Genomic DNA, 25862 nt, shown 5'->3' on the forward strand with positions numbered 1-25862 from the left:
TATCATGGTAGAAAATGTCCCGTATAGCAGGAAAGAAAGACTTAATAAATCCATGCATTCTACTACCCTTATGTTTACATACGTACGTAATATAAAGAAATGTAGTGGGTAAGAGTTTATAAATTTAACTTCATCTTCAGACAATATTTTAGGTTCTGGTTATTGCTTGTTTGTTTGTTTTTCTTTTTTTATGTTTTATATTCTCCTTTTTGTCTTTATTATACTGTGACATGTCTGAAATACAAAATAAAATAAAATAAAAACATTAAAAACATAACATAACAACAACACAACAGCAAGCTACACCACCAGTTGGTTTAAAGATGTCTTGTATGATTAACTAAAATAGCTCAAACTAATTCACATGGAAGATCATTTTAATACCATAAATATATTCACCACTGTACAACTGAGTGTTTTCTTTAGACTTCTGGATAAATTAGTGCTGTAGGTGCAACTATTACTGTTCACTAAATGTCTAATGAGTCTTAATTTTGCTTCTTTAGAGTGGCCAGGAATCTTCTTACAATACTTTTTTTTTTTTTTAACCATTAACATGCCTTTAGATATAAGATACATTTAAATGTTAGCATTTAACCCTTTTGGTCATATTAGTCAATTATACAGGTTCAAAACAGGCTCAGGATGGATAACAAACAGAGCTGAGATTTGCAATCACTGCAAAACGGCTGCACCCGACACATTTCTCATCTTCTGTAGCATTAAAGCATAATGTCTCAGCATTTGGTGCATATTCAGATATGAGCTTCTGCAACTAAGATCATGTTTGATGAGCAGATTATAATTACAATGAATAGTTAAAAATAAGCATAAACATTGGGAAGCATTCTTTTCATTGCATTGCATCTTTACAGTAAAGGGTTTTCTAACTAGTTAAAAGTCTGAATGAGAAGAAAAAGAAAAAGAATCCTGATAAAACTTTTCTATTACATAAACAGTTGGCAGACTGCCCTTATTCCCCAGCCCCACAGCTAATGAGCTATAATATGTAAATGTATATCATAGTATACAAAGCGGCCTCACCTTATCAAGAGTCAATTAAGAATCAGTTCAGCATCCACACACTCGCCCTCCCACTCTAACACAATCTTCTCATACAAAGACAAGTTTGGGAGCTGTTGGGCCTCTTTTATACCATACCCATGACTATCACTCTTATTATTCCCAACCATGATCCGCCATTTATCTAAATGTCTCTCTCTCTCCACATGGAAAGGAGAGTCTGACCTAGCACAAAAAAAAAACTAAAACCCAGCCTTCTCCTTTATTACGCCTTTCTCTCTAGAGGCTTTGTTCTCACAACTTTGGTCTATTGTCCAGCAGAGGAGACAAAGTGAAGCCTGACGGAGATGAAACCCAACAAGCAGTGGAAATGATACTTGACAGACACGTTGTTGGTACATCCACTGATGTTCCAGAGACAGGACAAAAGCACGAGTCTGTAGCATGATGTCTGATGTATATTTGCCCTCTAGCACACCATCAACCTGAGATGTGGCAGGACATAACAGCATCCATTCTTTACTCGAACAGTCAGAAACAATGCAAGGCCTTTTGACCAGCCAGCGGGATCGGAAGAAGCTGAGAGCAAAAGTGGCTTGGAGTGTCTTTCTGTGCTTCTGTTTTCCCCTCAAGCTGACTCATGGTCAATATAAAACAGTCGTGTTTATGGGGGGAAAAACAGTGTTAAATTAGTGCAAAGGCTGCTCTGTGTTGATAAGTGTGATCCAGCAGGGATACACTGTGGTCTAAGTTCTGTCTCCAGTATACTTCCACTCCCCTCCCAGCTTTTTTCATCTTCCCAGGTGTCATTTGTATTTAGGTTCCCAGCAGTTTTTTTTTTTTGTTTTTTTTTCCATTCTGAGTTCCCACACATGGGGGCGTTTGGTTTGTAAGTCATAGCCTCTATACAGTCCACATTCCCCAAGGTGTCATTCCAACTGTGAGGGTGAAAGGTGATAGCGTGCTCTGCTGTCCCTCAGGTGCAAAGTTAATGTGACAAACAGGATGCCTTTGTGTGTGTGTGTGTGTGTGTGTGTGTGTGTGTGTGTGTGTGTGTGTGTGTGTGTGTTCATGACAGCGACAGTGAGGTCGAGGCCTTGCATAAAACGCAGTTATCTCAGCGGTGAGTCTGAGAGCAGCACATGTCGCTACACAGAGACTTGTTTTCCCCAGTGTAGACTTTTGTGTTGATGGAAAAAGACTGAATGTGTCTATTTGTCTACGGATTTAATATCTGTATCCACACTGTGTCAAGAAGACCTCATTAAAACCAATATAAAAACGACGCGCAATGGCTTCCTGGAGAGCATTTGTCGGCTGGGAACAGTGACTCCCTGGAGTCATGAGGTAACAGACCAGTGTGAGAGTGGTATCAGTTGTCTCATCTACCTCGCCTGAAGAAAGTGAATATGCATATCTCTTTAATGAATATACCAGTTAAGCTAAAATCAAGGCACGAAACAGACACACAATGTAAAAGATATAAATATAATATAAGCAAAAGGTAAATAAAGCTACGCAGCATGTGAATTGTACTCTTCCAGCAACATGTGCTTCCATTTGTCTGGATAACACATCCTATTATTTACAGTTTTCATAGGGCCTAAGAAAAGTTGTGTTTTAAAAGTCTCATTTCACTGCTATGCAATGAATTTCCATTTTATCTTGCGGAAATAGTCTGTTCAAATAAGATCAACTTTCACTGCATTACCAGATGCCCGCAGTGTGTGAGTGAGTTTGTTGTTATTTGGTTGAACTGACCCTTTATAAAGGGCTTCAAATTACCATTGTAAAGACGATTATCTGGTTAAATGTTTGCAATATTAAGACAATAATTGCTTGAATCATCCTTGCTTGGTTGTTGCTGTTGAAATGGAAGAAGACATTACTGTAGGCTATGTCGGGTTAGCGTCAGCCCAGGAAACACCTGACAGCGGGAGGCCACACTAAGCCGACTCTCCCATTCTGCTGGGTGAAGCATCAATTATTCAGCACGCTGTAAATGTGGGACAAGAGGAGGTCAGGCGAGATTCTCCCGTCATGCTGTGGATGATGCTGACTTGCCAGAAGGCTGCTGATGATTATTATCATCATCTTCAAAGGACTGATAATAATGTGTTATTATCATTTCTGACACCGATTCAGTGATGACTGATGACTCATATTCATACACAGAGAAACACTTGTGCACAGAACACTTCCTTGTTATCTTGACTCGGACGTGAATCCCCCCCACAGCTACAAAACAAAGCCGTGCAACACACACAAATATACGCACAGTAGGCCATTCAGACATTTCAACAGCGATAAGCCGGGATGATGACACAGACAGAGCGTGCTGATACAGTATAGATGAACCTGCTCTGCACAGCACCCCGTGTTGCCATGGCAACAATGTAAGGCCTTTCGACAAGTCAGCAGGGTCTGAAGAAAGAGTTCTGACAGGAGATACTTTCTCAATGTGAACTTTGTTGCTCTCTCCTCTCTCTTTCCTCCTCAATCAATGCCACAGTGTTGGACCCTGCTGCTGCACGATGAACAATGAAATTAAGAACTTTTTTTTTTTTTTTACAGACGAAACTTGAGGATAAATGTTGATGTGACCAACTCCCACTGTTTCCACGGAGGAATGAGTGACCAGGCTGGGCCAGCACACAGGAGCAGAGGACACCGGTTGTCTGGTTCAGCTGCTGCTGTGAGATAACGGCCTCAAACCTCCTCCGCTATGATGAACCTGCTTTTGTGTTTGTGTTGTGCGCTCCTCGATCTTATGACAGTCCACAGTGAGTACATACTTTTTAAAGTTTTGCTACAAAATATGTTTTATTTAAGTTGTTTGATTCTTTGCTAATCAACAGCATCCCAGCATTTAGAGCTAACTTTGTCTCAGGCATGTATTTTAAATTTAAACATCACTGTTTCCTAATTTAAAAAGACAACACATTTTTCAAGGAGAATTTGGGGAATACGTTTATTGATGGTTAGATGAGAGGACTGATAGCACCGTGATTCGACCACCAGCGTCTGGCTAGATTTGTATGAAGAGTGGATATAGGATGAAACAGTTAGTCAGTCTGTGCTAAAAGGGAACAAATTCCACCTATTTACTAGCATCTCTGGATGTCACTTAGCATGTTAATTCTCATTCCTTCAATCTGCACAAAAAACAAAATGAAAAGTAATAATTCTGCATTTTACTGAGACTCATATGTCGTACTTTTTTATTGTGATAGACTTCATACTGGAGTGTCTGCTGGTAGAATTTTCACAACCCCAGATAAACTGAACTGTTTCCAGTGTTTCACCATCTACGTGCTCACCTAAGCTCTCCAAGTCTGGGTTCTACCCTCATATTTACCAAATCAAGTGTAGGATATTGGTTTGCTGCTGCATTAGAATGCAATTAGCTTCATCAGAATCTCAACAAAAAAAAAAGGTCAACTGTTCCTTTAAATTGCTTTCCTTCAATTTGCAGCATCAACATTTCAGGTTGTGATTAATCCTCAACTGTGTTAATCAAAAAATCAGACTTATTTCCATCCACAGTGGTAGATGTTTGCAGGAAACAGTCCTCACTGTTCGTATCACATCTCCGACTGTGCAGCCTGAGGCCAGTGTACAGTAGCTGAGCTGTTGCACAAGGCAGGAAGAAAGAGTCCCCACTCTAATGTTTCAGAACCCAAAGTGAGGTGGTGACACTTGAAGGTCAGGCTATATTGCATTACCTTCATTACGCAGTGGCCTCCCAAGTGACAGAAATCCTCAAACTGCAAGGCTGGGTCAGAGGGCTTGGGAATGGGGTCGGGGTGGGGGATTAGAGGGCCTCAATTTTTATGTTTCTCTTCTTCTTACTGAAGGTTTTAAGTGTGGCTGATATCCATACCTTGGGAGCTATTACTATACATGCAGGATGAGTAATTAGCAGTTCAGATGAAAGCAGCATAGAGGAAATTCAGTTTTTAAATATTGAATGTGACATGATTTTTCTTCAGTAGGGAAAGTTTGTTTTGGTGAAAGCAGTTTTGAAGTCTGCTCTTCATCACTGTCATCTCCCTCCCACTAGTCAGTCACAGCTCAAAAAGATTATCAGATGATGAGTTGACGAGGAGGGAAGGATTTCCTGTGAATCTTCTCAGACAAATTAACAACACACATACACCTCATGTTCTGTCCTTGTCATGCCAATGTTTGTTTTTCCACACAGGCCGTGCGCTCATGCAGGCACGCATAGTAGGTGGTCACGCCGCTGCACCAAACTCCATCAAATACATCGTGTCACTGCAGAGCACCAGCGGCCAACACTTCTGTGGTGGATCTTTAGTTCACAGGTACTGGGTGCTGACTGCAGCCCACTGTAACATCGGGTAAGAATGTTTAATAGCCGTCAAAAATAACTATAACTGTGCTGTTGTTGGTGACGGAAAACTTCCCAAACCCCATTTTCGTTGTTTCTATGTTAGCAATGTTGCAAATGTTTGACAGTTTACTCCCAGCATAACTACACGAAAAACATCTGTAAAGGACACATCCACATGTGCCGTTTGCCGTAGTTGATCGGTCAGTCTGTGCTGATGAGGCATGTCCAAGGGGTTTTTCATTATTACATGAGTTTTCCATAAAGCTTTGTCCTTTGGCTTCTTTAGCATCTGGATTGCAATGACATTTCATCCAGTCCTTTATGTATCAATCAAAACCTAATTCTAGTGAAATTGTCAGACAATGTCAACATTTTTATTGGTCCAACATTTGGTTTATCACAAAATACATGCAAAGTTAATAACATAACAATTTCTTTTTTTTTGGAATTTAGTTAGAAAATGTTAGCATACAGACCAGATAAACTATGTCCCAGGTTATGCTGCTAAAGAACTAGTTTTCCAGTGTATGTACCACACTGGAAGGCAAAAGTAATACAAACAGTTGTGTAACTACTTTAATAAGAGAGCTATAGAAAGAGGTACTGCTTACTTTCTCACCTCCAATCATGGCGTGAAGTAGGTGTGAATGTTTCAGAAATTGTGGGGAACACTTCTACATCTAACCTTTACAAGCAAGTTTGTTTCCACATAGCCACACATAAACACACAGATTACATAAATAAGAGCTACTTTCTGCATAACTACCTTAAAAAGAATTGTAAAGGATAAATCTACATTTATGCGCTTATCATCACAAAATTATAAAGCGAGTAACTGGGAGGTTAAACAGTAAAGTAAATAAATTATCCAAGCAAATCTGGCTGCAGCCTGCAGAACAGGGCAGGCCATAAACTGTGTAAAAGATGGACGACAACGCCAAAGGACCTTACGCCTGCATTCTTTCTGGCCAGCAGGCCATTGTATCGAAGTCTTTGAGAAAATGATGCTACTTCTCACTTGAATTGTTACCGCGGTAAACATTTTCATAATGTGCTTGTGATCTGAATCTTTGGTTTCAAGTCTACTTCAGTACATCATTATGGTCATTTAGTAATTTATGGTACCGTTTAGAAAGGAAAAGATGACAAAACACAGTATGTTTTACAACAGGGCTAACTAGTGACCAACAGGTTGCTACTGTAAGTTCATACTGTCCACGAGTTCACAGTCAGAGCTGCTCTTTGCTCATTATGTCTGGTTTCAAAAGATGGCAATGACCGAAGGCCAAACTTACTGCTTCAAACCACAACCCTTCAAACCTTAGTCCATCAACCAATGGGTGACATGTCGGTGGTTATGTACATTTTATATGAGTCTGACTTAATGATGCAGGCTGTGCATATAAGCTTGTCACTGGCCATGCATCTCACCTGGCTTTCTTCTCCTCTTCTGTGGTATGGGTGTCATAGCGGTCTTTATGTCCATCTTGTATACGCACTTTGGGTTCATTGCTGAATGTGATTGGTTTAAATGTCAGATATGGGCAGAGATAAATGTTGATTTGATTGGTTTGGACCTGAGTTTGGGTGTGGTTAAACAACACTACTTTATAAATGAAAACAACATACCTAAGATTAAATTCTTACTTAAATTGACAATGTGGCTATTGATTCCTATCTGGTAAGGTCTTTGTATTCAATCCAAAGTGGCTACAACACTGACCCTCGTTACAAGACTACAAACAGTGGTGGGATCAAATCACTACCGTCTCTTGTTTTACAGTCTTTAATTTTATTAGGTAAAAAAAAAAAAAGAACTGTCATCAACTAAGAATAAAAGCTGTTTACCTGAATACCTCCCTCATGAATGTAAAACATGACCTGACAGTTGTGCCAAAACTTTGCTCAAGGGAAAGATTAAACTGTTTCTGAATTACTTGCACATTCAGTGACATTGTTCTGCCAGCTTTCAGTGGACTAGAAGTCACTGTATGGAAGCTAACTTGGCATGATTTATATATTGTGAGCAGATGGTCCCAACAGATGCCTAAAAGCAAACATTCATTTTGCTACGGGTAGGTAACGTCAAAACGGTGCCGCTTCATCACGACACAAAGTAAACCTCCATACGGGCCTTTGGAAGTCAAACAGCACACAGATGCGCTTGAGTCAGCTGACCTTGGCGCATCATCAGTGTGTGTGTGTGAGTGAGAGAGAGGGAGACAGTGAAGTGTGATCTTGTCTGGAACCAGGAAAATGGCCATATTTCTGTTGTACTGTCCCAGCCCTGCCTGCTCACAGTGAGCCATTGTTCCCTGGCAGACAAACAGTTCACGGTGGTCACGGTCAACTCTTGTGCACACTGTGTTCTGTGACTTTGTGAGCTGGTCATAATTCCTCGTGTGTGTCATGCAGTTATTCAGTAAACTACAAAAACTGTTTTCTCAAAGAGAAAACGAGGATCTTTACCATTTTATGGTGTTGAAAACAAGTCCTGTGCTGATCTCCTCTTTTGGAAGTTATTACCAATGACCAAATCTGCTATTTGTGCTTTATTTGGTGCTGAACGTTATGTAAAATGGTAACACATTGTCTTTTAGGGCAGAGCAGATGATGATAGTGGCAGGTGACTACAAAGTAAATATCTTCGAGGGCACTGAGCAGTATGCTAAACCCCACAGGCTAGTCACCCATCCACTGTACAACAGGAGCACCAACAACGCTGACATCATGCTCATCAAGGTATGGCCGAAACAATACAGAGATTTATTCATACTGTAATCTTGTCTTATGATAGTTCAATAGTACCATTTAATGTAACAATAATATAATATCGTTTTGCCTGTCTGCTGTTTGGTACTGGCCAGGTAGCATGTTTTGCTAAAAATAGTTCCCTTCTGTTGCTAGAAACTCAGCTGATTGCAGTGTTTGAAGGCTGGGAAAGCAAACAGTGATTTAAAATAGAACAGATTATTCTCAGTTGGTTCAATGTTAATTAATAAGAAGGTATTGTATATTTTGGTAATGATTAACCCTATTTAGGACTTTCATGTTGCCATACGTAGAAGGTCTTTCGGGGTCTACTGGATCCCAAGAAAGAATATGCGCAAAATATTTATTGGTATTCATTATAGACTTTTATACTATGTTAAATAAATGTTCTGAGAAGTTGATGTAGTTTTGGTTCCAAATGCATCAAAAATGTCCTTCTTGTTGTATTTTTAAAAAATCTCAAAAATTAAAAAACAATACCTGTCACCTAAACCAAATGGCCTGGGGTCCAAAAGACCCCAAAAGTCCTGAGTAGGGTTAAATATGCAATTGTACTGCATATTTTTTACCCTACTGTTCTCTGCTTTTCTGTCCAGTTGCGAGCCCCCATGGTCCTGAACAGATTCGTGTCGCTGGTGCCTCTTCCTAGGCAGGGGACAGGCGTGCTTGAAGGCCACGTGTGTCGGGTGTCTGGGTGGGGGTACAATAGTCTGGGTGGAAGCCAGGTTCCCGTCACACTCCGGACAGTCACGGTGCCCATTGTTTCAACTGCAAGGTGCAACAGCAGCGACTCCTTCAACGGGAACATCACGGCAAACATGATCTGTGCCGGCTACAGGGCTGGAGGAAAAGATGCATGCAAGGTACAGAGGACAAATATATCTTTGCTTACGCACAGTTATCTCAGAAAAGTTTCAGCTGCAAGGTAAGTTACGTAACGGCTGTCCAGTTGTGCCCATTGTGACGAGCGAGATCATTTGAATTTGATCTCCGAAAAGAAATTAAAATCCATTTTGAAATAATACATTCCCCAAGATACCATCCTTGGTTTTCGACGTATATCGAATAGCACAAACTTATCCCTGCTTCATCATCTCACATTAGAGCAAAACAATAACTTAGTTTTGAGAAACTCATCCCCCTGACGGAGTGAGGATACAGTTAATCATGTCAGTGTTGGTTTTGCTGGAAGCTTTTATTAAGCAAACGTGGCAGTCCATCCTCAAGAATTACATTAGTCAGGATAGTTGCAGAGGAGATAGAGAAGCAACCCTAAAATAGCACCGGCACTGAAACCCAGGCTGTAATTTTGAGGTAAACTCATCCACAACAGCACAACAATAACAACAACACACTGACTTGGTTGTAACATAAAAGAGTTTGTGCCCAGCCTTTGGTGTGAGAGGAAAATTACATGAAATTCAATGTGTGACATACCAGTAGGCTATATTCTGCCTTGAGTAAAGAAGTGAATGACGAAATTAAAAAGTGCTATATTTAACGGCAACTTTGTGTGTTGGCTTTTTCAAGTGATTATGATGAACAATTCCAAGAGATTGTGATTTGATATTATGAAACAAAACAACATTAAACTGGGCCTTTCCTAATGAGAATGTAGACCTCCCCACATCTCTGCTAATGTGCCTCAATGATGTAATCCTTATAGAAAAAACGTTTTAAAAAGCCACATGTGAATACGTCACATATGAAACGTGAGACCTACCTATTTTCTATATGCTTTTTGTACATGTAAAAAGGTTCACATGTAATGAAATAGTGTTCCACTGGTGTCACTTACACACAAAACCATGTGGATTATTACATAACTGCAATTCACACTGTAAATCTAACAGGCATGTTCCATATGTGACAGCAAATGTGCTTTTTTTTTTTTGTCAGGAAATCTCTGTAACAATGCCTTATTCTGTGAGGACTCCGTGTCTTTGAATTGTTTAATTCTGTGAAAAGGGTGTTGTTTGGCTTTGACAGTAATGTTCTTCGATGTTATTAGTTTTTACACAACACACAACTAATGTTACATGGCAGAGGCATCCAGGAGTAGGGGATGCTTACTGAAATAGTTGCCTCTGAGGCCCTGCCGTTCAGACTCTTTGTATAATTTAGTGTATCCTGTAACAGCAATCAGGAACATTAAAGCAGCTTTACGGCAACATTATGTGAAACTTAAAGCTTTTATTGTGAGACTCTTTGTGACATGGTAACTGAGAAGAGGGTGTGGTCCTGTCCTTCGCAGGGAGACTCTGGCGGACCGCTGGTGTGCGGAGGACGGGTCTATGGCGTGGTTTCCTGGGGCAACGGCTGCGGTGATGCTAAGTTTCCTGGCGTGTACACGGCTGTGTCCAAATTCCGCCGGTGGATAGATCAAACCATCTATGGATCATTCCTACGCTGTTCCAAATACTGAGCAAGGTCATGATGCTGAAAGTAGCCATTTGTGCCGAAAAGAAAATCGTCCCCTTGAAAATATGTAAGCTGGCACACATCAGGGGTGATTTTCTTGAAAACATGCAGTGTTTCCTCTGAAACATTGCTCTGATTATTCTGATAATGTTTGAACACCAATATAACTATAAAGTATCTCATATTCTGAAAGTACTTAGGTGTAAAAATTGCCCACTATAATAAGATTCACTACAGTATGCATTTTCTATACCTCCTGTACATGTAATTATGCTTTTATGGAAATAAATATTGCAGTTTAGAGAAAGTTTGTTCTTGTGTCAGTGATAAGTGATGAACATTTAGAATCATTTTTGGTCTCACTTTTAGCCGTGGGGTTGTGTGTAAACTACATTTTCTGACAAAATTTAGAAGGGCTCAGTTGGAAAAAGTGACAGTTAGAAACTTCCAGGCTAACATATCAAGATTTATCAACATTTCAACAAGGCCATGGAGTCATTTGTATTATTTTTTGAAGCCGCCGTCACCAAAAACTTATCAAACCACACCTACACAGACCTGATGGAGAAGATCACAAGATATTATTTTCCAACTCACTTGGGCTGATTGCCAATTCCACTGGCAGGTACAAACATGATACTCTGATTTTCAATTTAAATTAAGGTAAAACAACTAAATGTATGCAACATTTTCAAACAAACTTGCAGACTTTTAGCTTAACAGTTTTCATTGTCCATTTGGAAGACCCATTCGTGCCCAAGCTTCAGCTTCCTGGCTGATGTCTTGAGATGTTGCTTCAATATTTCCACATAATGTTCTTCCCTCATGATGCAATCTATTTTGTGAAGTGCACCAGTCCCTCCTGCAGGAAAACACCTCCACAACATGATGCTGCCAACCCCGTACTTCACAGCTGAGATGGTTTTCAGGCTTGCAAGCTTCGCCCTTTTTCCTCCAAATGTAACGATGGTCATTATGGCCAAACAGTTCAATTTCAGTTCCATCAGACCACAGGACATGTCTCCAAAAATTAAGGTCTTTGTCCCTGTTTGCATTGGCAAACTGTAATCTGGCTTTTATATGTTGCTTTTGGAGTAATGTCTTCTTCTTCTCTGAGTAGCCTTTCAGCCCATGTTAGTACAGGACTCATTACACTGTGGATAATGACTCTCTTACCAGCGTCAGCAGCATCTTCACAAGGTCTTTTGCTTTTGTTCTGGGGTTGATGCGCACATTTCGCACCAAAACACTTCATCTCTGGGACATAGAACCCGTCTTCTTCCTGAGCGGTATGATGGCTGGACATTCTCATGGTGGTTATATATGCGTATAATTGTTTGAACAGATGAACGTGGAACCTTCAGGAATCTGGAAATTGTACCCAAGGATGAACCAGACTTGTGGAGGTCCACAGTTCTCTTCCTGATATCTTGGCTGATATCTTTAGATTTTCCCATGTTGTCACAAAAGGAAGCAGTGTGTTTGAGGTGTGCCTTAAAATACATCTACAGGTGTGCCTCCAATTAACGCAAATGTTGTCAATTAACCTATCAAAAGCTTCCAAAGCCACGACATCATCATCTGGGCTTTCCCAGTTATTTTAAAGGCATCCTAATCTTAGCCTATGTGAACTTCTCACTTTGAAGAAAGTAATAAAAAAAATCTCTTAAAAAAAAAAAAAAAATCTGTCTGTGATTATTCTGGCATTTAGCAAATAGAAATAATTTTGGTAATCCTAACTGACCTAAAACAGTTAAAGTTTAGTCTGATTAAATGTCGGACAGTGAGAAAAAAAGGCTATATGTTTTTTTATACAGTGTATGTAAACTTCTGGTTTCAACTGTATGTGACATGACTTTTTCAGTTAGTAGCTTTTGTGACGGTTCTCTATTCGTGCTATTGTTGTCTAATGTTTAGCTTTGAACATTATCCAAGATCCAACAACATTATACAACTTGTGACTGTGGCTGCTGGACAAAAGTTACCAATTACTATTTATCGTAATTGTCTGGGAGCTGGAAATGACCAATTTAGCTGATAGAATAATTAGATATTGTCGAAAAATATTTGCAAACTGAAAAAGCTGTTGTTGAGATGATCTGATTTGAAAGGTGGATCTTGCGATAAAATCACAGCCACCGCAAGTCCAAAGGGAGCAGGCCTTGGTGTGCCATGACAGCACCTCCGCTATGAATAGTTGACGGCACATTAAAGTTAGCTCTGCTGCAGGCTCGGATATCATCTTTCATTTCCTTGTCTGTGTAAAGATATATGGTTAAGTTCCTCTTGGAAAAGTCAGTGTTAAGATTGAATACCTGTCTGTTACACAATGCTCAAATCTGTTTTGTAAGACAATCCTTTGTGCTGTTCCTACAGAAGACAGATTAATGTAAACAGTTGGCAGCAGTGGGTGGTAAACCCACAGGCATTGTTTCCTCCGTATCCCCAAAGGATGAGTTTAAACAAGCCAGTTTTCATGCCACCCTATGATATCAAAACTGCCCATTCTGTGCTATCATCAAACCAAAATCTTCCCAAACTTGATCTTATTATGATGACATTATGTCTATTATGAAACATTATCAATACATATCAGTATCCTGAGTGAGGTCAAATGTATAGTCTCTTTTTTGTGTGTGCTATTGTCATATTTTGTAAGGCTCATTTTGATATTTAGCTAAATTTGCAATCTAATTGATGAGAAAAACCTGGAACCTCATCAACCCTGGAACATGGACTGCCATCTAAAACACATTTACTCACATATCCATTCACTCTACCCATCTGCTTTGGTGTGCAGCCCTCCAGAAACTGTAATGAAATCATGTGAAAACAGCTCAGGGCCTCAGCATGGAAGTGAAAGTGCGCCATGGGGCCAAAAGTCAACATATCAGCCTATGAAAATGCTGCCATCCTCTGGTGAGCTCAGACTTGGTGGATATTCCTCAGTCAAAAACCCCCCAACAGGGCAAAAAGCATCGCAAAATGTGTAAGAAAATTGTACTAGAGGCTTGAAGATTTCATATTTCATATCTCTGACTCGTCGAGTGGTGGCGCGAAAACGACGCGTTTCAAAGATCTTGAATTGGCTCGCATTTACGCACCGATCTTCGAATTTGAAATCGCCATTTGTTTGATTGCATCTAGATCCCGGAGAGTGGAGCGTTGGTACGCCACGACTCCAACTGGACGCGTCTCTGGGCTGCACCAGAAAACCCCCGTACAGCTCCCTCGCCAGGTCTCCCCGGGATCCGTGTTTTGCATCGCTCCTCAATTTGCATTTCTTCCTCAGATTTTCCGTGCGACGGGTTCAGCCGCTCGAAACCAGCGGGCGCTTCACGGCTCTATTGTACGTGCGCCTCCATTTCCAAAGCAATACGCACAGAGACAAAAACCTCTGGAATTCTTGAATAATGTTGCCGAAGCTCAACGAGCGAGGAAACTGAGGACATTTTGATTTACTCTTATTTCTCTTGCGTACCTACGAAGACAGACACGTGTCTTCGGGGTAAACAGAAAGGGCTAGGTCGTGCCAGCAGATTGCACAGTTTTTTCCCCCTTTTGTTTGTTACAGACGACCGGGTTTAAGCTTGGCGACGAGCTATACATTTCAGTTTGTGCGCCTTGGTGATAAAGACGCATTTGGAGATGTCGGAAGTGCTGCCTTTCAACGAAGAAAAAATGAGTCATTATGGAAATGAGGGCGACGAGGGACACCTTTCCTTCACCTGTCGTCTTCAAGACACCAACAACTTCTTCAGTGGCTCACAGAATAAACGTCCGCCGAAACTCGGACAAATAGGCAGGAGCAAACGGGGTAATTATATAATTAAGGCGTTTTCGCCTGTATGGTGATTGTGATGAATGCGCACATAGGTTAGTAGTGCACCAGAATAGAGAATATTTCCCTGTGAAGCCAGATCGGCAACACAGGTGCTTTGGCACGATCTTCGTTAGAGTAAAAGATCAGAGAGGAAAAGTCTTTTGTTTGCATGCCTGTGTAATGTCTTGGTTTTTAAATATTCTATTCGCATTGCAACACAACTTGGATGCGCAGTGCGTGCTGTTAAATGCTTTCTGAACGATGCTCAACAGAGTTGTGCTGAATGTTCCCTCCCCGTGAATGGATGGTATGATTGAGGTTTAAATGCTGTGAAATTCAGATTTTTGTGTTTGCACGATGAATCCAGCTTGGTTGTGTGTTTTCTATTGTGTGTCATGCATTCCTAATAAAACCCATGAGATAGTCCTTGAAATTTGAGGCACACTTCTGGTAGCACATACATGCACAGACAGACACAGTTGCATGTACAGTAGTGCACAGACACAACATGGACCAACATGGCAAATAGGCAGACGTGTAAGTGCTGCACCTGTAGGTGCACAGCAAAGACACGCAGATATTCACAATGCACATTCCCAAAATGTGCATCAGAAGCACAGTCACACTCGTGGTTATCTTTGTCTTTTTGCATGTGCTCACTGTCTCATGTATACACACATCACTTGTGCTCATACAACACAGCCCTGATGGTTGTGGGCTTTAATGCCCTCCTGTCAGTCGATGGTGAATTTTCAAGACGCCACACCAAGATGAGCCCCCCTCATTAACTCTCTCCCCCTGTCATCCACAGTTGTGATCGAGGATGAGAATGGCGACGACGAGCAGAAAAATGGAACAGAGAAGACCCCGGCAGAGGCTTAGAGCGCTCGGCTCTCCACCCCCCAAAAGACACTCTTGAAATTTTTTATGGCGATATTTACCAGTTTTAATCCAAAGACACTGTATATAAGCACTTTCTCTCATGTGGCAGCAAGCAGCACTTCCACACCCTCCTCTCCCAGTCAGTCATGACCGTCCGGATGACACACACTGGCAGGGGTGGGAGATGGCAGCAAAGGAGACCCCCAGGTGGACCCCCCCAACACACACACACACACACACATACACACGCACGCACGCACTCAAAGCCACACACGCACAAACATACACACCCTCGATTACAGGGTTTCGCCATAAATCCAAACATGGGAGAAGACAACAAGGGGGGGCGACGAAGGCGACGCTGTCGAAATGCAGAAATCAGGGACAGGATACAGAAGTAAATCTAATATAAAAACTAAAGCACACACTTCTCCTATATCTTATCAATCTTATCAACCATTCTTTCTGCTCTTCATTTTGATCGAGGGCAAATGAATACCAGAGTTTGTAAATATGGAAAGGGTAGCCCATATTTTCTTGCACAAAGTGGGAATTGGTGAACTGCTTTGTTCTGTGTTGAAGACTTTATTTATTATTGATCCTTTGGAATATGTCTTTTGCAGTGACTTAAGGCCAGCGGGAGTGTTTTTTTTTTTTTTTTTTGTATGTTGAGAAAACTTTGAGCAAATGAGAGTGATATTTTTGTTCACTTAACAATTCTCGATGTTGCCTGAGTGTTTTTTGTTACCATACTTTGCAGCTAACGAGTCATTTATATACAGTGTACCTCCCACCTGTTTTTAAGCTTCCCAGGCTTTCACCTGGATTGGTTGATACTGTAACTTGACTGTACACACCCTATTGATAAAACTATTTATATTGCATTGTGCATTATTGTGTGTGCCAAATCTCATGAGGGATATACTGTACCGGACTACTTGTTCTTTTTTGTGCTTTATACATTTACTCATTCAGTTCAGTCGTTTTATTGGGTTGCCATTTTTTAGGGCTCTTTCTTAAAACACTGAAATACCAACTCATGCATGGCAAATATGAAATCATGCATGCATGGCAGAAATTCTGAAACTCTTGTGTATTCTTGAAGCACCTCGTATACAGCTTTGAATGACAAACCTCGAGAAACAGTCTTAATTCTGCGTTGTACTGTACGATTCACACTGATTTGTACAGTGGCCTAATATCTTGTAATAAAGATTATGACAAAGTACTATTTACTGTTAGTGTTGATTGTGGTTTACAATAAGGAATGATGTACTGTGTTGCTTTTTGTTTTTTAAACTGTTTTAAAAACTGTAGCAAAAACACAAAAATATAGTTTTGTATCAGAAAGATAAAGACAATAGCAGATAGCTTGGCTTACTTTTGGACATGTTCCTTGTACAGTTTCTCCTGTTGTTACTGGATTGCCTAACTGGCTGCCAAGGAAGGTCAAGTCAGCATTTTCCACTGTGAGGAAGTAGCATCCCATTCCTTGGAAAGATCAGATATGGAAGGAGACAGAAATGGGAAGAATGATGAGCAAATAAACCCATCAAGAATCTGAAATGCACACTTTGCTCTGATTTGTTTTAAGGAGAGTGGAGACGCTCTGCTCGGACAACTGCACAACAGACTATGATCTCATTAAGTGCTACAGTACTGCAAATGATTTTGTGGGGAATATGTACACCACTGCTTCCCAATGCAATAAATGTTTGTTTGCATTTAAAATCTCAGCTTCTCTCTTTAATCAAGTCCTACTTTTAACTCTGTTGCCAGAGATGTAAATGGTGCAGGGGCACTGAGGCATGAGGAACACTGATGAGACGTGACATTTCCAGCTCTGCTGTGGTGACTAAATGATTCATGTTGTGTGACGAGCCTCTGTCAGCGTACAGCATCTTAAACCCCGACTGCCTGGATGTGTGCTGGGAACACATACATGCAGCTCGGAGTGAACACACACACACACACATAGGCAATTGCATGGCCGTTTCAGCTCCAACTGCAGGCGAGACTAACATATTGCTCGTCTCTCTCCCTCCCCGTCTTGACAGACATGAAAGGGGCTGCCTGCGCCGGGTACCATGGTAACAGATGCACCTTGCACTCGATGGGTGCTGCGGAGGGTTTCGGTGCAGAATAGTCTTCCCTGAGCCTCGGCTTGATACCATCGCCAGCTTTAATGGAATGTTCTCCATTCTCTTATCTCTGCCCTCTTCTCTCAAGACCCCTTATTCACTCAGTGGCGTGACCGCATTATCCTGCCAAAATAGTCCCTTCTTCCAAGACAGCAGTCAACCATGACAGTGGCGCCTACTGCAGTAGCAGCCTATCCACTCGCACAGGATCAGAGGATGTTACATTTAGGGAGTAATGGTTTATGATTGTCTGTGTGGTGGATCCTTTCATCCAAAGTGATGCAGTGAAAGCTGGATGTGATGAGGTGGATGAAGCTTGCCTCTGCTCACTCCTAAAACAGGCTCACATACTTTCCCCACACAACCAAAACCTGTGAGGTTTAATGATGTGATTGTCAGGGCAAGACAAAATGGATAAATGCTACAGCAGACCTACAACAGATCAAAGCTACAAATGTAATTACGTGTAGTCATTTTTAAAGCTGTAATTTGTGCTGAATGTAAACTATTATTTGCCCTTTAGTCAAATTGCTGGTGCACAGTTCTTTGTTTATTTCTGTTTCCTGTATTTGTCATTACATCCTCACATTTAACAAGAATAAATAAATAAATTCTCCTTCCCAGCTCGCAGAATTTTGCAGTGTTTGCAACAGATAAACCAGCAATCCAGGTAGTAAGCGCTTATCATAAATCTCACCTACAAAGGCAGATACACCTCTAACTCGTAGAAAGTAGAAGAGTAATTGCCAGCATTTGTCTTTTTTAACAGAAGTTGGGCAAGGAAGAGTGGATTTTCTCGGCAACAGAAGGCGGTCAGTGGAGTCACAAAGAAGCCCAAGAGTCGGATGCATCAGTCACACAAACAGCAAAATTACACAACATCTTAGTAATCACAACAACAAAGTGCCAAAGAATGATAAAATTATATTAGTAAGGAAGGAAAAGATGGTAGTGTTTGAACACACACAAACAGTGGAATGTTTTCTTCAAACTGCAGCATCAAAAATCACCAGTTTTGACATTTGAAACAAATATTAATATAAATTTCATCAAAATACAAAATTGTACACCAGCAAGTTTCTCCTCTAACAGTCTGAATAGTGTGACTGATAGAGCACACTGCTGATATGAAAAGAATTTTTATTCATTTTTTGACATTCGTTTTATTTTTAAAAACACAAATCCATTAGCATCTGTGTCATCCTTAAAAATTGAAGTAATTTAACTTTTGTTCCATGTACTTACATACATAGTATAGGTTGGCTGTAAAAGAAAAACAGCTTCATAGATTAATATAATTTACAGCTTTAATCTGCTGGAGGTTAAAAAGAAACGGCCGACCCAAGCGTACAAAGAGGAACGACTTTGTTTGAGAGAGCTGCACTATTTGTAATGGATCTTAGCGCTTCACGACAGATTGTTTCCAAAGACTGTAGGTATAGATAAGGACATTTACAGTATATCCCTGAGCAAAAGAAGCAAAGTAGCTGCAACAAGAAACAAGTCATGTTTTATCATCAGTTTTTCCACAAGTTACGGAATATGAAGCTTAAAAGACAAAGACTCATCACGGATAAAATCTTTATGAATCTATAAGACAAAATATGCTCAGTAGATTTGTCTTGGCTGCAAGGTGGCGCAGTTGGTTAGCACTGTTGCCTCGCAGCAAGAAGGTTGCCGGTTCGCGTCCCGGGGGGGGCACCGGGATCTTTGTGCGTGGAGTTTGCATGTTCTACCCGTGCAGCGTGGGTTCTCTCTGGGTTCTCCGGCTTCCTCCCATAAGGTCCAAAAACATGTTGAGGTTAATTGGTGATTCTAAATTGTCCGTAGGTGTGAATGTGAGTGTGCTTGGTTGTCTGTCTCTAAGTGTAGCCCTGTGATAGACTGGTGACCTGTCCAGGGTGTCCCCTGCCTTCACCCTAAGTCGGCTGGGATAGACTCCAGCAACCCTAGTGAGGATTAAGCGATGTATAGATGATGGATGGATGAAAATTTCTTGATTTGTACCTGAGAATTCAAAAAACAACCAAGAGTTTTTCTTCTTAGAATTCGACCACAGCATAGCTTTAGTTTCATCAACATTCAAGACGAATTTTCAAAGAAATTCGCACGACAGAGCTAAGATGTGTGGACATTATCAAAAGTGAGTTGGGAAAGGCTCTGCTTTGCAGTAAATAAGTGACATCACATTTGCATCACGTAAACAACCAAAGAGAATTTATGTAAAAACTGAGTAACAGTGGTCCGAGGAGTGATCATAACTTCACATCATTTGGTGTAAGCAGAAGTTAGGCTGTCGGCTTGTGCACATCTGTCTGACACATCAGGACACAGCAGTTTTGACAGCCTCATACTAATTACTGTGCACTTCATAATTACACGATTATTGTATCAAAGGCTGTAAAAAGATCGCTGAATTAAGCTGCACAATGTTGTCCCGCAACCAGCGAGAAATATCACTGAGTTTTCTTACTCTAGATTTGTGTTCAGATACAACATTATTAGTATTTTTAAACCTTTATTGTCGTGTCAGGACTGTTGATTTAGAGATGAGGCTGAAATTATTTAGCCAGGTATGATCACTACATCTTAGGTGGCAGAGTTTCAAACATAAGGAATGTTGTCTGAAATTTTTTAAAAAGCACATTCAAAAGATGAGTTACAGGTGGTACAATAAACTCTACAGCAAAATATACTAAGTTTGACTCAAGTTCATCAGGCCCTGTAGATTTTCTTAGTTTGCTTGCTTGAGCACATTGCAGACCTCTCTACAGTGACCATTTTATAAATCAAAAAGACTGTGCAGCAGATAACTGTTGGTCACAAGAGACTGGGTGTTTGAACTATGGAAGGAAACAGAAGCATTTAGTGAAAAGTTAATCAACCACCTATTGTAATTGGAATGATGTGCTTCTTCACGTTTGATGGCCTAAAACTAAAGTCCTGTAACAGTGAATCAAAGGAGGCTTCATCCACCTACACTTTGTGACATAAATGTTATTTAAAAGTGTCCACGTGGAGCTTTATCTTAATTCTATGACTTGGTTTTCTTTGAAATCATTTACATATCTCTTCATTATTTCTCCCTTGATGTGCAGGTTTATCAAAATCCTGCATAGACAGACTTCTTTAAGGATCCCCCGCCTTTAAAAATCAAGTTTCATACCTTGCAAACACTTCCATGTGGTGTTCTTATGTGCAAAAGGACATATCATGAGTGAAATAAGCAGACGGTGCCATGACTGAGCACTTTCACCTTGAAACGGCAGTGTGCAGATGATAGTGTTTAGACTGAGACTTCATGAGTGCATTTGCAAAAATAGATAACTCCATTTTTGTAGATTTTCAGTAAACTTTTTTTGTTGTTGTTATTTGCTTGAGATAATATCAAACTGAAGTTGAGTCGATTTGACTAGGTAGAAATGACATGACAAAAATAGAGATAACTTAAGTTTGATTGATATTGTCTCAGGTAGACGATGGAAAAGTGTGTTTTCTGTAGGTTTGTGAAGATGGAGTTATCTGTTTTGGCAAATGAACTCTTCAAATCTAAGGATCCAGTCAGTTGAGGGTATCAGGCTTTCTGTATCATTGTTCTTTTTCAGTTTCTGGCTCAAACATATATGGCTAAATTACTGCAATATTACAACTTTTCATTGTGTAGTGTGAGTAGTTTTACAGTGTTTAGTTGAGCTGATTTGCCTGAGCTGCAGCAAACGAGGAGGAGTGAGGGAAGACAGACGCAGTGACTATGTAGATCTTCACATTCTAGAGGAAAATGCGGCGTCACACAAGCCGAGGCAGGAAATGATCATTTTCATTTTTTTAAAAAAATCTAAATATGTAACTTTAATACACAGAGATGAGATATTAGGAGTTAAATTAATGACCAGAGAGACACTCATGAAGATTTACTCTCTTTTCATCTATCTCCCTCACAACTGACAGCCACACTGAATCTGTCGTCTCAACAGAAATCCTTGTATTCCCAGCCATAGTTAGGATAATATAGCATATTATTTCCAGCTTACATAACTAATACATATTGCCAGATAAACAAGCAGACGCGTCTCGAGTTGAGATGACGTGTTTAGTATGCTTAAATGCCAAGTCCGACTGCTAGTGTCATAGAGATGCAGCAGCTGCCGTTCGCTTCACATTCAGATTTTTCCTGTGTGGCCCTCACTGCTGGAAGACACTTTACAATAAACAGATTCTCCATTATTGTCATTAATGTGGCGAGAAGTTGCATTTACTCACTTACTGTTTGGATAATATTGTGGCAAATGGGTTCTGTAGTGAGCACTCATGAGAAAGTAATCGCCAAGGCTGTCAAAGGGGGCAGTTGAAAGTCAAACTCTGGATAGCTGTTGGTTACATAACCCCCCGACAGGTGTAGGAGAAGAGGTAGAAAGAAGTAGAAGAATAGCATCGTGAAGGATGGATAGAGACAGAGATAATCAAGCTGGAAAGACTGGGAAGAGGGCATTCATAGGTCACTGACAAGAGGGGTAAAACCACACCCTGCAAAGTCCCTGTTAGCTCCACACACTCCAGCTAACACACAATCTGGACACTGACTGATTCCAAAATGGGGGGAAACGCAGATCTAGGCTCCTCTCCACCGGACTCCTGAATCTGACCTTTGTTTTCTGGCAACTGCTGTGACCTCACATACTGAACCACTCGCTGAGAAAACGGCCCTCTCTCTCTTTCTTGGTGTGAATCAATGGGCTTTATATGACGCAGTGATAAAATGTGTACGGCATGCAAATGGTTGAGGCAACATTTGCATTTCATTCCACTGCATGTCAGCATCCGTGCGGTTATGGATTCCTGTGTATGTATTCTAATTTTTGAGTGTGAGTGCGCACACACAAATGTCTGCGTGCACATGCATCTACGTGGTGGGTGAGCTCGTTTGGCATTGGGGTCAGGTATTCTCTCGCTGATTGTGACTCTGCTGGGAATTCACAAGGACAAATGCTGATAGGAGGGGGGAAAAGGAAATGCAGTCCTGCTTGGAAAAATAAATAAATATCCCTTTCGACACCACAATGGACTTATTCTGTGTCCTCGTGAGAAAGGGGTTTTACGTCACTTTTTTTTTTGGCAGAGCTACATCCAAATATTTGACCAAAAAGCAACCCTGCCTATGATATGATGGCAAAAGCCACTCATCTAAATTCTGATTACAGATGACGTCAAGCTTTCAAGCAAGTTTGCTCTCAGATATCGGGCCAGCTTTTAGTCATCACCAAAAGCTTAAGTCCCCACCCAAATTCTGGCACTGTGGATATTGCCCCTCATGCTTTGTTATTAAAGGTCCAGGTCTAACAGATGGGTCTGTCAGGGCAGGGTTATGTAAAAATTAGAAGAAAAAAAAATGGACAGCGAGCCAAAAACTCAGAGATGGAAGGACCCCCTCTGCATTAACATTTAACACTCTCTCTCACTGCTTTGCAACGAACGTGCTGGATAAAGGGAGGAGAAGGAGGAAGGGCGGCAGGCAGGCAGCCTGGAAGAGAGTGGGAGAGCGGCACGAGATGGAGATGAGGAGATAAGAGAGATGGAGAGCCTGGAGAGAAGGAGGAAAAGAGAGGGATAAACAAAAGTGAGAGTGGAGGTAGAGAGAGGAAGAGAGACAGGGGCTCAATATGATGAAATGAATGCCAGGGAGAAACAGTTCAGACCCACCAGATGGTTACTATAGCAACCACATTCCCCAGTCTCTCTCTCTCTCTATCTCTCACTCTCTGTCTCTCTGTCTAGTTGCTTTGTTGCTGCTTTAAGTCTGTGGAGGGAAACCAACGGCTGAGAGAGACAGCTTTTTACATTTTGGTGCAGTGGCATCATAAAGCTTTAAAACCAACTTTACGTACTTGTGTACTCACTTGTGTACGTTTAGTACGAGGATTTTTGGCAGGGTTTTGCACGCGGGTTGTCTTTTTGACTGCTTATTTGTGTCTAAAAACGCCAATGCTGAATGGATGCGGCGGCTTCCTTTCATGCTACAGTTCTCCTCCAAAAGCGTATGTATGTTTAAGTGCTGGGAATATATTACAGCACAGTGCACCAGTGCAGGGTCAGGAAGAGTTCAAGAAAAAAAAGCAACCATGAGAGTTCCTTTTGACCTTAAAAAAAAGCTGTGTTTTACCTCTGACCCATCCTCACCCGCCAACACACAGGCATCTACTGTATAGACAAAAGTGTAGGATTTGTATAGAAAAGTGTACATTGTTGTAAACACCGCAGACAGATTGAAATACTACGAGTGTTATCCTCAAGCTCAGCAGCAGAGTGCTACAGCTTCATACACAGAATGGGCATCGGATGTCTCCGTCGAGATCGTATTAGCCCCTGCAATGACCAAAAACCTCCATTAAACACACTCTTACACACGAGCATATGCACGTTCATGCACAAATGCAGCCTGGCACCATGCATGCACGCTGCCCTGCACACACTCACAGACACCAGCCGGGAAATATCCAAACTGGGATACACAACAAAGGGAAGAGCTCGCAGGCCCCCCAGCTAATCTCATGCATGGAGATCATTTTCAAAACAGAACAAAATGGTGGGCCATCTCTCTATGGCAGAGTGGGTCTCCGCAGGGCCCCCGGGGCGGGATGGCATGTAACTGTGTACGCGTGCCTCCTGAATAAAAGATGCTGACCTAGATGGAAATCCGCCATTGGTCACTTAATTTGTCCTACATGCGTGATTGGCTCAGGCCCAAACTCACAGTATAGCTGTCCAATTGTCTGAGAGCTGTGGTGGTCATGTATGAGTACAATCTTGCTAAAGTGTTGCAAAACTTTTTTACTGCCAGTTTGCACAGAAATATAGTGTTAAAGACAAAAAATAAGAAAAGAAAAATGCAATTATTTGAAGACAGGAGTAAGCTATCTGCTATTCTTTGCATCCCCCCACATTAAAAGCTCAATTCCTCACCTCTGGGGCTTTATCCTGCATGCATCTTCAAAGACAGATTTGCAAAAGAAAACATGAAAAGCATACTTTAGCTGCTCCATCCTCAACTAACATTACACAGTTCACTGATGCAGATTGTATTCATGCAATGTGCCAGTGCTGGACCCACGTGGGACTAAACATAGTACATATGTCTGCAGGTCTGTGAGCATGAATGAGCCCGACTGAAAGGGTATTTTGTATCAACATTGTACTGAGCCCTTCTACATTATTGATATGCAATTTGACTGCCCGCCATCAATAAATTATTAAGGAATTGAAAATTGTTGAGCCGCGGCTTGACAGCCTTGAAGGTCTTTGGCCCCAGTAGATGAACATGGCCGCATGATTGTCAGTGACTGTTGAACTCGAAGCTGCGTGAGCAAACGAAAAGTCGGCTTAATCCTTTTTCAGGTTTTTCAAAGAACTCAGGGCTATTTAGCCCCCACCACGTCTTATGTAATTATCCAGCTGTTTTTCTAGTGAATTGGTTGGGTTTAGTGAGAGCTGGGTCTCCCCTGGCGAAAGGAGGGAGGCTGGATCCAGATGCTCATGGTTGCTTGGCCAAACTTGGGACTAAAAGTGTTTCTGGATCCTGGAGACTGAGTCCCAGGATACTGATTCTTCCATCTTACCTTTCTCATGTCTTGGCGATAAATCCATCTGCACGGCTGATCTGTAGTATGAGTCACTTGAAGCTGTAAGAAGTACTCACTAGTGAAGTACCTAAATGGAATATGGAAACATTTCTTTTGAGAGAATATTTATAGAAATTCCATTTTTCATTCGAGAGACACCGTTGAGGGCTACTCAAACATGTAGCAGGATCAGACACCACCTGGGTACTACTGATTGAAATTGACAACAACACTGAAAATGAATATAGTAGCCCTTCATCTAAAATACAAAAAAATCTGTATATCATTTAAGATACCGCACAGCTTTATGGAGGACAGACGATTAGTCCATAACATTCAGTTTTGTCCCAGTGACTTCCCCTTAAGAAGCCTACAGGTTTGTTAAATCATCACATTTAGCTCTCCCTGACGGCGTCATGCATTGTACATCGGGTTTTTCACTGTTTGAGGATGTTTACAGGCAAATGTTCTTTTTTTTCTATGGCTGCACCATTCCATCAAATTTTTATTTTGTGCATCATTTTGGACACATTTAGTCAAACTTCTGCCTGACATATTCTGTGTCTTTTGGAAACTTTAGGCTTTCATCTTGATTTCTTTTTTTAAAAAGTAAGAAATGTAAGTAGGATTTGAAATAACATCACTTCTTGTAAGAGGGTAAAATTTAATTCTGAATTGCCAGAGAAGATGTAATATTAGCCTATAACAAATGCTAGAATTGAGTCCAAGAAGCTTATTTGGTCCATTGTCTTATAAAATATTCAATAAGCAGAAATATACTATTTGTGAGGGGTACGATGAAATGCATGTAAAATACATTTAACATGCTT

At 41.0% G+C, this 25862-nt stretch overlaps 2 protein-coding genes across 2 annotated transcripts; both read left to right on the top strand.

The window, feature by feature from the left end:
* The first annotated feature begins 3662 nt into the window (after window positions 1-3662).
* Window positions 3663-10577, top strand: LOC103354971 (trypsin). Its single transcript, XM_008278595.1, has 5 exons — window positions 3663-3806; window positions 5228-5387; window positions 7981-8122; window positions 8749-9015; window positions 10407-10577. The coding sequence occupies exons 1-5, from the start codon at window positions 3749-3751 to the stop codon at window positions 10575-10577; spliced, it is 798 nt and encodes a 265-aa protein (XP_008276817.1). The 5' UTR covers window positions 3663-3748.
* A 3427-nt stretch (window positions 10578-14004) lies between these two features.
* On the top strand, window positions 14005-15519 carry camk2n1a (calcium/calmodulin dependent protein kinase II inhibitor 1a). Its single transcript, XM_008278596.1, has 2 exons — window positions 14005-14390; window positions 15208-15519. Exons 1-2 carry the CDS (start codon window positions 14222-14224, stop codon window positions 15276-15278), a joined length of 240 nt encoding a protein of 79 aa, XP_008276818.1. The 5' UTR covers window positions 14005-14221; the 3' UTR covers window positions 15279-15519.
* The last annotated feature ends 10343 nt before the right edge of the window (window positions 15520-25862 follow it).

The sequence above is a fragment of the Stegastes partitus genome, unplaced genomic scaffold (genome assembly GCF_000690725.1).
Source record: "Stegastes partitus isolate 25-593 unplaced genomic scaffold, Stegastes_partitus-1.0.2 Scaffold128, whole genome shotgun sequence".
Lineage (NCBI taxonomy): Eukaryota > Metazoa > Chordata > Actinopteri > Pomacentridae > Stegastes > Stegastes partitus.

Coding starts and splice junctions, on each gene's coding strand:
- LOC103354971 (XM_008278595.1), top strand. CDS start 3,749: ATGATGAACCTGCTTTTGTGTTTGTGTTGTGCGCTCCTCGATCTTATG. Junction 3,807..5,227: donor CGATCTTATGACAGTCCACA/GTGAGTACATAC, acceptor TTTTCCACACAG/GCCGTGCGCTCATGCAGGCA. Junction 9,016..10,406: donor GAGGAAAAGATGCATGCAAG/GTACAGAGGACA, acceptor TGTCCTTCGCAG/GGAGACTCTGGCGGACCGCT.
- camk2n1a (XM_008278596.1), top strand. CDS start 14,222: ATGTCGGAAGTGCTGCCTTTCAACGAAGAAAAAATGAGTCATTATGGA. Junction 14,391..15,207: donor AATAGGCAGGAGCAAACGGG/GTAATTATATAA, acceptor TGTCATCCACAG/TTGTGATCGAGGATGAGAAT.